The sequence below is a fragment of the Parus major genome, chromosome 7 (genome assembly GCF_001522545.3).
Source record: "Parus major isolate Abel chromosome 7, Parus_major1.1, whole genome shotgun sequence".
NCBI classification, from domain to species: Eukaryota; Metazoa; Chordata; class Aves; order Passeriformes; family Paridae; genus Parus; species Parus major.
The window spans coordinates 10,862,475-10,876,280 of record NC_031776.1 but is presented as its reverse complement, the minus strand read 5'-3'; the positions used below and the strand labels follow the sequence as shown (position 1 = coordinate 10,876,280).

Sequence of the window (13,806 nt, the reverse complement as noted above, 5' to 3'; positions counted from 1 at the left end):
TTACAGCTTCAGGAAAAAGATTTAGTAAAAATCTATCCCATTTTAATCATCTGTATTTGAGATTCATTGGAAAAAAATACAATTTTTGCTTCCATCCTTTTGCTTATTTTTCTCTAGGCTACATCTCTCCCTGAATTTTTTTAAACTGTGTTCATCAGATTTTACCAAAGGTAGTATCTGAGGGACCAACTGAACTTAAAACAGGTCCATAAATAATCCCTTCTATCATAAAGGATTACTAAGGTTTTCCTGTGAGGAGCTGTTGATGGGAACAGATGTATATTAAAGCTTGGTATCTGTACAATAAAACGTTGCCCCACATTTTAGCTTGTGCATGATGAGCAGAGTGATGAAATCAAGTTTTATTGACCAAGTACTTGGCTGTGAGCTCCCAGTGTTCTACAGTCTGTAAGATACAAGCAATTTTAGGGAAGACTATCTTTGTATTCTCGTACAACTTTTTAATGAGTGATTAATAATCTGTTCAGGAGTCAAAATTTAAATTGCTTTAAAATGTGGTTTAGAATTCTCACAGGTTTTGATTTCAGAGAGTGAAATGATCAGGGGAGATTTCTGTTTAGAAGTATCTGCTGGTAAAGTGTCTCTATGGTGCTTTGTCATGGAAACTTCCTTAAAAATCAGTAGTGAATCCTATGTGTTTTGGGTCCTCGTCCTCCCCGGAGCTGATCATAAACCAGAAAAAGTAGAGCAACCTTTTACCTTTAGTTCTAAAACAAGTACTTGGGAGTAACAGAAATACTGGCTATTGACACTGTTCTTTCTGTTCAGACAGTTACTGTTGTTGTGCTAGAATTTCATGTTATTAGTTTATGAAAAATGCAACTAGTAAAAACTTTGTGGCTTCAAGTATACAGTAGATGTGAGTTAACAATCACTCAGGATAAATCAACATGTCAAAGTATTAATAGATTCCTAGTACTGGGGTGTGTGGTGTGTGTGTGTGTGTGTCAGTGTTCAATGATTACTTTGAAACAAGACTTCTGTTTTCTTGCACATAGTACATACTTTAGGGATGGATATTACTAGCTGGTTATTTATGGACAAATACCATATGATTAAATAAAAGAGAATAATTTAACACTTTTTTCACATTGAAGATTCCAGGAAAAAGCTAATAAAGATTTTTAATAATCAGCTACTCTTAATACATTTTAGATTTACTATGGTAGCTTTTATTTGCTATTAAAACACCCAAACAACTAAATTGATATATACCCCATGCTGCATTTTTAAAATTTGTAATTCCTGTACTTGACAATGAGTTTTTTGATCTGTTTTTGTCCTTGTAAGAATACGGGACTTGCTACCTGTTTTACTAGCAAAAAGAAACATTCTGCAAGGGTTAAAAGATTATTTTCTTACTTTTTTCGTCATACCAGGTTTGTTTCTCTGAATTAAGGTTTCTGAGGATTTTTACTACTTCAGCATTATGTAATCTCATAGAAGGAGCATAAGCAGCACGTAGCCCACTTCTTGTGGACATGCAGGCTAGGCAAAAGGACATGGATTAGTGGTGTGAGCCCCTCTTGACCAGCACAGCCCTGCTTGCTGGTGTGAACCCCAGACGTTTGAGATTCGGTACTGGTGAACTAAATCAAACAGGTTTTTAATAACCGTGACCTCTGCTGTATGATGTCCTTTAACCTGGGGACCAGGGAAAGTCTTCATTCTTAGTCCTGAAGAAGGCACGTATTGAAGATCATGTTATTGGTGCATGTAAGCCATTATCTTAACTGTCTTACTGAGCTGGTTCATGCTGTTGACTTGTTGAAATGTGAAATGTAGTTACTATTGACTTTGTAAATACCTACCAGAGAAGAAATATAATTATTTTAAATCATTGTAAATAGAGATGTATAAAACTCGACACAATCTGCAATGCAGAAAAAATTATATATATATATAAATATATAAAGATGTTAAATAAATATCGTGCTGTTTCTGAACAGAAATGAGTACATTGTGAATTGCTGGTTTTTAAAAGTGTGATTCAGGCTGGTGAGGGCGGGACGGGCCGTGAGGGGAAGTTCTCCCCGGGGAGCCGGCGCCGTGAGGGGGAACCTGGCGGGGCCTCGCTCTTCCGGTACGGGGCTCGCGGCGGCTTCGCGTCGCCACAGCGACCGCGGGCACGAGCCCGGGGGGGGGCGCGCGCGCCCGGCGGCGGAAGTCCCGCCCTGCGGCCGAGGCGGGCTTGGAGCAGGGCGCGGATTGGCAGTGGCACAGGTCACTCAAGGCGCGGCGCCCGGGTTGGCTGCCTCGGGGCGGGCCGCGGGACGGCCACTGGCTGGCACGTGAGCCCGGTTCCGCCTCCTGCTCCCGCCGCTTCTGCCGGGGGCGCGGGGAGCAGACAGGTCCCCGGTCCCGCAGGAGCGGCGCCGTGAGGGGTGAGGTGAGGGCTGAGGCGGGGCCGGTCCGCGCCCCCCGGCGGTAGCGCCCCCCGGCGGCGGGGCCGCGCCCACGTGACGGGTGCCGCCATGAGCCGGCCCGATGGGACGCGCAGCGCCCGCCGCTCTCTGCAGGTGAAGTTCGTGCCCGACGAGGATGTCCTCAGGCATATCGCCGACGACGCAGGTACAGCCGGCCCGGGGTGTAGCCCAACCCAGAGCAGCCGCGGCGGCCCCCGGGAAAGGGACTCTGCAGCACTCGAGCTGGGTGCTGCAGAGCCTGGCAGAAGGACGAGGCCTCCGGAGCTGTTCTGCCCCGCTTGACCCCTCCGTGGAGTGTCTCTGTCCCAGGCCGGCACTGGACTGGCTGCGGGCGGGGCGGGTACGAGCTCTCGGTGCAAGCTGCCCCGCAGCATCGTGTACCGGGTGCCAGGGCAGCGGCGCAGGGAAACTCCTCGGGCCTGACGCGGTTAAACACTCGCACAGTCACAGCGGGACGAGGCTCCAGGTGTTTGCTATAGGAGCGTTTTGCAGCAGTTCTGACTACTTTTAAGGTGGGGAACCTCTGTAAAGATGCTTAAAACTTGCCAGTATACGGCACGGAGCATCCGGTTAGACTTCACTGCTGGTCCTGCTTTGAGCAGACGGTCTTCATGCAGATGGTCTCCAGAGGGCTCTCAGCCTAAATTCTCGCATGAGTGTACTGAAAGCCTACAGGCAAAGTATCTTCCAATTGCTCCTCTTCTCTAGGAAAATTAAGGGTTGACAAGTACCATCCCGTTTGTATTCAGTTTGATACTGTAATGCGTGAGCCACTGTAATTTCTCCCATTTCTGTCTGTGTTCGCTGAAATGGGTGTCTGCAAGCAGCATTTGTGGCGAAGGAGGGATGAATGGCTGTCGGGTCAGCTACTGATAAGCTGCTCTATTAGCAGGACATCTCAACTTTGAATTTCTTTAGTTTGCGTAGCAGGAACCCGGTCTCTAAGTCGGATGGCTGCGTACTACTGCAGTAGAAATAATGAAGTAGCAGGAGGTTAAAGCTTTTATTGCAATTCTAGGAACTAAAGTACGGAAGGACAAGGCTCAGCTGAGTGTCAGTGTGAAGAGATTTGTGAAGAAGCTTGAGAATATTTCTGATAATGAAGCTCAGGAGATCCTGGAAGAGAAGAACTATGTTGCCGCTCTTGGAATATGTGCCCAAGGTATTAGCATGGGAAAATCTAACACAGATCTGACTTCAGGAGACTCTTCCAGTGTTAGGGTTGTAAAGTATTGGTGAAATTGCTTTTGAGGGCTCAATCTGCTCTGTGCTTGTGGTAACAAGTAGAAGAGAAGATTATGATTCTAGGATTTTATTATTATATTTGTTTTTTAACACCTGCAGTATAAAGCCAAATAGTGGAATGTTGCATTCCATCTTTCTTGGGTTGGGAATATTATCAGTGCTTTTAAAATAGCTGCAAGTAACATTTCTTTTCACAGATTCAGTGGGAAATGGCTCAAATATAAGTGGTGGTGAAGTTTATTCATTCCAGACTCCTAAACGCTCCAATAAAATGGCAGAGCTGGGTATGTTTTACTCTCTTTTTCTCTGAAGACTTAGGAGAAGCAGGCAGAAAATGGCAGTTCCAAAGAGGGTGGACTGTTTTGGTTCAAATAAGGTGCTTGAGCCAGGTTGTCACTCCTGTCCAGTCACCTGTCACCAGGTTGAAGAGTCTTTGTTATGTCCAGCACCATCTGGACTTCATTAGTATTTATTTGTCACAGCTAATGATACAGTCCTACAAAGGATTATCTGAGGGAGAGGGATCATCCTACTGTATCACTATACAGAAGCTGGTTTTGGTGCCTCTTAGCTTCTGCTGTGTCTTGGGAAGTTATGTTTCCTGTCTTAGACCTCCTTCTGCAGCAGGGTGGATTTCACTGGTTCTCCCTCCTTGGAGCTATGACTCAATTTGAAAACTAAGGGAGATCATGCTGTAACAGTCTGTTAGTCCCGGTGTTGTTACATGGAGCAGACTGTTGGTCATACAATGGTAGAGACTATTAGCAGGATATGCTGACCTTTCAAATTCACATCAGTGGTTCAGATTCAACTTCAGCTTGTACTGATAAGGAGTAGACACAGGTAAATAGTTCCTCCTGGGGAACTGTTTTTGCTATACTGACACTGCTAAACTCTGTTTGCTTTATCTGATGATCTGTTATGTCCAGCTGAGCAGTCTTAAAGGACTAAGTAAGCCTGACCAAACCTTGCTCTAATTCAAGGACATGTGGTCTCCCAGGGAGCAAAACATGCTCTGCTGTTGCATTTGCTGTATTTGTAAAATTAATTAATTGATGAGTTCAGCCTTTGAAAATATTTACTGAGGAATACAGCCAACTTTAGAGTTGGAAAAATTTAGAAGTATTTGGTTCCTGAAATACCTAAGGAATTAATATGTGGAGAGCATTTCAGGTGTATGGCTCCATTTCTGACAAGACAGAGCTGGAAGTTTTATACTTGACATGTGCTTCCTTCCCTTCCCCCTGTTTCCTACAGCCTCTGAATTAGCCCAGACACCAGAAAAGAATGTGGCACCTGATCACTCCAAGTGCCCTGAGAAGATGGCCAAAACCCCTCAAAGCAGTAAGTCCTGTGATGGTTTGGGGAACTGCAGCTGAGTGAGTGGGAGTTACATTTCTGTTTGGGTGGTGGAGTGGATGCTTAAGTATTCTAGTCAGGTTAACACCATGGACTGAACTATTTGATGTGCATGGCCTGTGCTTCACCTGGGTGTCAGATCTCTTCTGCCCTGCTGCTCTAGAGGAAACATGAACTTCTCTCTCATCTATTGCTTTGACATTTAATGACTTCCTCTCAGTTCAAGAAAAATACTTACACTTCAGAGAGTTATGAGCTGGGCTGGTGTGTTAAACACCGTTTGGGTAGGACTGTGTGGGTGTTCATGTGTAAATTAACACTTTGTTATATAATATTTAACACCTAGTGCTGCAGAGAGAAATAAAAATGGGAGAAGTCAGTGCAAATCAACACTGGCAAAAGCATGTGCATTTGTGTTTGGAAGTGGAGTCTGGTGTGCTCAGGGAGAAAATATTAGCTCATTTTTCAGCCTCCTCCCTCCTACTGGAGTCTCTTCTTCCTTCCTGGCCTCACAAAGCTGTGACCAAGAATTAAAAGCTACCTTCTGTGATAATAACATTGACTCTTGTCAGGCAGGCTGCTGGAGCCACCAAAGACTCACAGCCAGAATGCAAAATTAATAAATTTTTGAGTAAATTGAGTTCTATTATGTTCCTGAAGCAACACCTGGGCAGAGGGACATGAGTGGAGATGTAGGCACTGAGTGGAGATGCAGGCACCCTTACATGTGGTTCAGTGCTAGAACCAGCCTGCTGTTCAGACTGGTCTGTCAGCAGTTTTGCACACGTGTGTTTTATCCCCATGCTGTGATCTTCACTGTGTTCTGATCTGTCTGTTAGGGTGCCTCCAGGCCTAGCAGACACCTAGGTTATCTATATACAGATGTTCTACTTCCCAAAGCATACACAGGGTAAACAGCAATAGACGTGGTGTATCTGTTTTTCTGCATTGCTTGAGTCTTTGCTATCCCCAGCTGCATGGTCACTTGAGCATATTTGCAATTCTCCTTGCTGGTCTTCCACTTCTAACCCATTCCTACCAGCAACTCTCTTTGTTCTCTCCTTGCCTACCTGTGAGGAACTAGAGGCTTCCCTCATAGGATTTACTATCCAGGGAGCTTATATTCTGGTGCAGTGTACCTTTGAACAGTGAATGCCTATTCTTCTAATGGACCATCTGGTGGCACTGCTGAAAATTTGCAGTACTCTGTACAATGCTGTTTCTTTCTTTTCAGAACATTCAGGTTCAACCAAAGTGCAGCAGAGGGTGAGTAATGACTTTACATTGCTTAGATTTTGTGTTTGGGTTTCTTCCCCACTTGGACTGGCCAATTACAACTGTTTTGGAGAGGAAGGACCTTGAAAAGCATAATCCACAGTAGAGAAGTCTCTTCTGTTCTAACCAGACAGGAGTAACTCAAGTGAGAACCATTAATCAGGGCTATGGGGTTTGGAGTCAGTGGGCAAACAGGAGGTTTGACAGCCTAATTATCATGGGTGGAAACTATTTCCTTGCATCACACAAGTGAGGATGCTAGACAATCCCTTAGTACACAGTTAAACTCACAGCTTTCCAGTTTCTCAGTAAAGGTCTTCCTGAGAAAAGTAGCCCTAATTTTAAGAAATGCTGTTAGAACAGGAGTTCCAGAACTCTGATGCTGTCCAGTTTCTTGCTTACCATTGGTTTATAAAGAATAAATTGGGGTAATGGGCAGATGTAGGTTGATGTTGTGTTTTGTGACGCTACAGAGAGATACAGTCCAGAACTGTCACTTGTGGTGACTGTGGAGTGAAAGAGTTTGCTTTCTAAAATGATCAGCATCATAGCAGAAATGTGTGAACAGCTTTTCTGGAATGAGGTTCCAGGATGAAATACACCTGAAAAAGATACACTCTTTGGGGATGCCATATTCACTGCTTGATGATTTCATATCCACTTTGTCAGGATCAATGAAAGTATTTCCTAAGTATTGCAGACTTGATCCAGTGTCCGAGTCAGGCATGTGCTTTATGCATATGTAAGGAAGATATTCCACTACAACTTGGTGAGCCCAGGCAGCTTGGATTCCTTTGCTGTACTTCTGGGCTGAGTGGTCTTCTGGCATTCTGGTAGTTATTTTCAGGACTTTTAGATGACTTTGAGTAGACAGCATGATATGGAAGGTGACTGCTGTGGGGACAGAAGCATTTCCAGTTTGTCATTGCTTTGGTTTGACTGTGCCTGAGGGGCCTAGATTGGCATCTTGGTTGGAGATTTCAGTTTCTACTCTGCATCTTGAGCTGAAAGAATTAAGCCCCTTTTGGAACTTGATCCTGTCTCCCTCTGCTTTTCCAGTTTCACGTGGGCTGAAGTAGTTTGAAAATGTAACCTGTCTGTGCTTGGCAGAGGGCTGTTAAGAGGAGAGAGATGTTTCTTCTAATGCATGTTTTTTCTTTGCTGTTCCAGAATAAAAAGAAAGAATTTGTGTCCACTACACCATACAGACTCAGAAAGAGACTAACAGGTAAAGATCAGCCTTTGCAGTCAGCTGCCACAGTCAGTGAGGCACTGTGTTCAAGGGACAGTGTTTTACTGTTGAGCTTCTGTCTGTGGTAGCAGTGTGACTGAGACAATCTGTTTCATCCTGCAGAGTGTAGAAATGTCCTTAAGGAAATCTATGTAGACCTTTCCTCTACAACTGATCGCTACTAAGGTGAGGGGTGGAAGAGTTAGAAGCACCAAGTTACTGAACTCCAGTAACATGACCAAAAGAGACAAAATTTTCAGTAATCTTACCTATGCTGACATTTAGTATGTGGTATGCTTATACCAGGCATAAAACTTTTTGGTGATGGCTGGGACATCAATGTCAAAATATTTCCAATAACTTGACAAAGTTATTGACAAGGTTGACAAAGGCAGAATGAATGCAGAGAAGAGCTTATTACATGGTGCTTCGTCTTCTATTTCTTCTGTGTTGAGAGACCAAGACGGAGCCAGATTTCATCTGTGCTCTTCAGTCAGCCCTGCTAACAGAGGTATTTTACAACAACTTTTTTGGAGAATGTGATGTAGAAGATCCTCAGCCTGCATGGTTGACCTTTGGGAAAACTGAAATAGAGATGCTAAGAGAAATAGGGAATTCCATTGTTTGTTTTCAGTCTCTTTCTATGGTACAATGATGTTTCTTAGTTGGTATCAAGGAGGAAGCTTTACTTAACAGTACTTTGTGATCCTAGAACTGCAAAATAAATGGCCATCTGTGTTTGCAGTTCTCTTAAGCATTGATTTTACCTTTCCGTGAAATATATTTAGGATTCATGTGCTTGTAAAACATCTAGAGAATGTGTGTGAGATGGTGCAAAATAAATTCTGTGTTAGAAGTCATTCCTAGCTTTTAACCTTAAAATTTATGCTCTAGCTCCAGATCCCTATTTAGAAAGTGAGAGTGAATATTCTGCTTCCTGCTCGGAGGAGGAGGATGAGGAAGATAAGAAAGTAGTCAGCACTGTTTCAGATCAAAAGACTCCGGCAAAAACTAAGGCTGCGTGTACACCTCCTCCCAGAAACAGCCTAACCAAAAAAATTAAGGAGCAAAAGATGGTGAGTGTGCAAAAATATATTCTTGAGCTAGCAAACGTGAAGGGATGTATAGTGACAATAAGCTGTTAGTGAACTCACCTGACCTTGGGGAAGAACTGCTAAACTCATTTCATACCAAACCAACTGGGCTGGCTTTTGCTGCACTTTTGGGTAATCCCTGTTGGACAGGAACCATGTGAACCTCTTTGCTAATCCAGCTGGCATTATTAGCAGCTTCAGAAGGGGAAGTCTAACGTGAGATATCCATGGAGCGGGAGACCTTGTATTGAGACAGGGTGAAGAAAATGATTCCTGTAGTACCAAAAGCACACAGTACTGTTGTCTTGGTGTTCAGTGTAATTGTCTTACTTCCTTCCAACCCAGGGATTCCCACACCAATTAAGAATTACTGTTACGTTACCTCTCTCAAAATCTCTTTTCTGACTCTCTCTTCAGGAAAGAATCATCTGACTAGGTTAGCATTGGTAGAATGCTGCTATAGAAGCCATTTTTGCAAATATTTTCTGTCTTTCTATATTCACCCTTGCTCAGTGTCTCATTGGCTGTCTTAGGGAGAGGGGCAACTTGATAGCCAGAGTAGTGTTGCTGATCTTGCTGTCCTTTTATAGAGCAACCTGGTGGAGGAATACTTTGAAGCTCACAGTAGTTCCAAAGTGCTCACTTCAGACCGAACGCTTCAGAAGTTGCGGAAAAGAAGATTTAATCAGGTACAGTTCATAGTGAAACACACAAGTGTCAGAGTTTTTGATTTCTGTGGTAGAGAGTTCCCTCATCAAAATTTCCTGATGTTGCTATTTTCACTTTATTTCTGCTCATTACATGGTCAGTGGTAATGCTGGTTTAAGTAGCAATTTAAGCAGTATGTTTTCTAGTGTTGCTCTGAGGAGTGATAGTGCTGAGTTGTTTGAAGGTGAGACAGTAGGAAAAATGCAGGGAGAAAGCTGTATCAGGTGAGCTCACAGCTGAAAGCTGCAGTTACCAGAAAAGGTTAAGGTTTGCTTTTGAGGGGAGGGGAGGAGAAGAGGGAGAAGCAGAATTGTAGACTTGCTTTGAAACAGCATTTTTGTCAATGAAATGGTAGGGGAAATTACAAACTGTCTTGTTTATGTCATTTATGCGTAGAGGAAATCAAGAGAGCTGATTTCATCTAAACATTACTGGGTCAAACCACTTGCAGAATTGGAACAGCTCTAAATGTTGTCACCTAGTTTGTTAGATGTACTTTGTTTCCTTGCAGTTCCTAGGAGACAGGAATAGTCTGATGGTGGTGACTGAATTGCTTTATTTTTCTCCACCTGTTACTTCCACAGGACAGTTAAAATCAAGCAGTTGTACCTTACAAGGACAGGTCTCAGGGAACTGTGTAGAATACCTGGAGCTCTTGTGTCTGTGACTGCTTTTTGTATCCATTTGTGTTTTAAGAGATGGTGTATATGCAGACTGCCTGATGCCTGCTGTTGTCTGGAATTGCTGCCCAGAGTAACATCTGGATTCTTAACAAGTTCTTTCATAACTGCTGTGGAAGGAAATCAAGGCTTACAGTGTTAAAACTACTGGCTTCAAAGTAGTTGAAGGTTTAGCAGTTCTGTCTCTCAGTACTTTGTTTGATACATTGCAGCTGCCTTTCCAGTGTGAAGTGTCTTCCACTGCAAGGGAGTGGGAAGCAAAGCTGTTAAAATTGAAGAGGAAGAGAGGCCAATATAGATTTGATGCTGACTATCATGCTAATGTCTGTTTAAACATCAGCATCACATCATGTCTTCAAAGTTGAATTAATCCTTCGATTCTTGATGCTTTTCTACATTGGGCTATGAGCTGCAAATTATATCCTTCCTGCCGTATTTTTTTTTAAGATGTTTGGTATTTTGAGCTTCTTCTTGTAGTGGCCTGAAACCTTTCTAAGCATGTTGACTGGAGCCTTTTTCCCCCATGAGCAGGGATGTGATGTTGTGTCTTGTTGGTACAGTACTTGGTGCTCTGTAAGCTCTGTATGTATCTGTTTTTCCTGTAGTGGTTTTCCCATACTTGGCAGGAAGAGAAAAGTACACAGTGTGTCATCTGTTCTAGTACCTAGTACCTAGCTGCCGTTTACCATAATAAGGTTACTTAATCTCTGCTTTGTGTCTCCAGTAGCAAAACTGCACTTCATGGGGCCTTCATGGGAAGGAAAAGAAACTAACCACAAGCAGAGTGCACTGACAGTGAAAACTATTCTCTTTAGACAGGGAGCATGCTAGAGGTTGTTTTAAGCACTCCAGGTATACCTCTTGCTTTTTCTCAGCCTTGAATGACTGTCATTTCTTTCTCAACACAGCAAACACTGCGTGATCTTTTGAAAAATGCTCCCCTTGCCTATGCTGCTGAAATTAGAGACCTTAACCAGCAACATGAAACCTTGTTTTCCAAGTGGATGCTGCAGTTACAGTAAGTATCCAAGGAGAATCACTGAAGAAGCTTAGTTAAAAGGCACTGCTAGTAAACCTACCCTCATGTCAATAACATCCTGTGGATGAATTAAGGAGCAATTTTTTTTCTTCGATTGCTTAAATTTTAAAGTGGGTGACAATAATTTAATTCAGTGCTTCCTGTAGACAAAATCCTATCTGATTAACTCCCTGAACCAAATGTCTGAAGTGGCTTTCTACCTGCATGTGCATGGTTAGTTTGCCTGTGCCTCTCTAAACCAAGCTAGAGGGCATTCACAAACAAGGAACATGAATAGTAAGAGAACAGGGAAAATGAATTATGAGAAAGGTGCTCTTTGTGAGGAATCATTTTTGTTTACAGCAGTGAGTTACTAGTGAGTAGCCCACCCTCATCATCTTCAGTCTGTGGCTATCTCCAGTGGTGTAGCAGTTAACTTTCAGTGCCCATGGTACCTAATGATCATGCCCTTCAGGCCATGAGGAAACCCTAATGCTTTTGGAAATACTGGCAATATAAATTTTATTTAGCTTTGTGTGTATCTTCATGGGAAGGAGAAGGGTGAACATTTAGGAAAGCAAGTGGAACTATAGAGACCCTGTAAGATTCTGAAGCACCTTAAAGAAAGCAGACTACCACCTCTGAGGCTGGAGCCAGTACTGCTGATAAGAAAGCCTCTTGGAAGCTTTTGCAAGGAAGTGGAGTATAAGGAAATCTGTGGTCCATGGGGAGGGACAGAGAGTAGGAAGAAGGCATCAGCTTTGAAACTTGGAAACTTGCAAGAGGAGGAATTCTTTATTACTTGGTGAAATGGGCAGATGGTTAGAGATGTATATGGAAGGGCAGAAGAAACAAATCCCTTGACGAAAATGAAGGCAGTGACAGCTGTTGAAAACCTTACCTTTGCCTAGTGCTATTTGAGTAACCTGATACTCTTTCTTTCTGATCAAAATAATGCTTTTCCTGCTTCTCAAATCTAAACAAAGCTTTGATTGCTGTGATGGCCTACCCCTGAGAGTAAAGAAGTGTTTAAGATTCAGAAATGCGTGTTGGTCAAAAGGAATGACACAAGTCAGGGGGTCCACAAACCATTATAGAGTTTTATTCATAAAGCACACACTTGGCATCAGAATTGGTATGTTAGTCCCTGACCTACTATATAGGTACCTGGCACTGGGTTTTGGATAAAGGGGCAGGGTGAAGGGAAAAGAGCTTAATTTTAAAAAGGAGAGTTGAATTAAAAAGCAAAAAAGAGATCACCAGGTCTTGCTCCAGCATTGAGCCAGCTGAGGGGATGCTGGTCCTGGATTCAGCATTGATCCAGGTGATAAGTGATAATCCAGCTGTGTTGGTTCAGCTGATGACATGCCCATGGTCTGGGGGCCATTGCCTGAGCTTGTGCAGGGAGTTTGCCTTTTTATGGACAGGTGTCTCTGCCCAAAAGACAAGTTTGTCACCTTCTATGCTAGTTATTATGCACAGTTTGTTCTTTCAGGCCTTTCTGGAAAAGGGTCAGAGGGCTTTGGGGGTTCTTGGTAGTCGCAGTCCCACCTTATAATCCATGTCCCCTTCCTGCCAGTCATTGCTGTGCTGACACTGTACTTTGTTGTTGTTCTTTCTCATGGAAAGGATTTGCCCTATCTCCACCTGGGCCCTCTTATCCAGCCAAGTGTTGTTCTTTATCACAGCATGTTAATGTGACTAGTCCTTGATTATTACCAATTATTCTTGTCTGTTACTACTTGGTTGGCTTCACAGCCATCTGGTTATTGGTGTTTGAGACATACTATCAGTCATTTACCTTCTGGGAATTGAGAGCTCAAAAAGATCTCACTCTGAACTACTGCTTGCAGTGGTGCTAGAGAGTGGGCTTTAGTATGCAGCAGTCCCCATAAAGGAGGGCTCAAAGGGTGTCACTCTAGACTGCTTTTATAGGGACACAGGACAGTGGGCTTCAGTCAGAGTGATTTTTTCATTCTGGCCACAATTTGAGTCAGTAACTTGCTTTGAAGGTTCAGCAACAGAAATATTATTCCACTTGGATTGTTACTCAGGCAAGAAAAAAGAGTTTACAAGGCTGCTCATTAAAACACAGGTGCTCATTAGACAGTATTAGTTCATGGGAACAGACATTGTTTCTGATAATCTGGAGAGGGGTTTAGTCTAGGTGCAGTTCATGAAGGCTGAGGCCTAATGAGCATTTCCCATATCACAGGGCAGCCTGAGGGAAGGCGAGCAGTGCAACTAAAGTCAGTTTTTCTGGGTCTCTACAGATCCATACCATGCTGTCTTTATGCTTTCCTGCCTCTTTTTCTGTGTAACAATGAGAATAAGAAATATACTATGAGTATAGAGTAATTTTGCTTTGAAATTGTGCCTGAGGATCAGAGTGTAAAACCAGTATGAAGGTTTGTTTTATTTTCTTGTAATTACTGTGATCTGTAGTAAACATTTAATACAATTACTGGTGAGGGGATGTGTGTGAGTGTTGATTACCATTTCTTGCCTGAAGTTGTAGATCTAGTATTCTGTTCTTAGTCAATAGCATTTTCTTCCATCAATGTTTTGCTAAATTTGTGAGCCTCTGGGCTGCTAAAATGATTCTTTTGCTAGGATGCATATGCCAGATTTCAGATTCCTTGTGGCTAACCTTATTTATCAGCTGTAAGCTTAAAGTAAGCCTGGAGTTGACAAAACGTGAAATTTTTAAAACCAAGATTGCAGTGGATCATTTTGCTTAATGAATGTA

General features: G+C 43.0%; 1 protein-coding gene across 5 annotated transcripts in view; it reads left to right on the top strand.

The window, feature by feature from the left end:
* The window catches only part of LOC107207332 (origin recognition complex subunit 2), a 69,151-nt gene that overhangs the window by 48,777 nt on the left and 6,568 nt on the right, over positions 1–13,806 (top strand). For all 5 annotated transcript variants that reach the window (XM_015634208.3, XM_015634212.2, XM_015634206.3 and 2 more), the window contains 8 exons: positions 3,466–3,609; positions 3,890–3,976; positions 4,950–5,036; positions 6,286–6,317; positions 7,497–7,554; positions 8,452–8,633; positions 9,242–9,340; positions 10,948–11,057. In XM_015634208.3, coding sequence (XP_015489694.2) covers positions 3,466–3,609; positions 3,890–3,976; positions 4,950–5,036; positions 6,286–6,317; positions 7,497–7,554; positions 8,452–8,633; positions 9,242–9,340; positions 10,948–11,057 — 799 coding nt within the window. The remainder of the gene's footprint in view (positions 1–3,465; positions 3,610–3,889; positions 3,977–4,949; positions 5,037–6,285; positions 6,318–7,496; positions 7,555–8,451; positions 8,634–9,241; positions 9,341–10,947; positions 11,058–13,806) is intronic.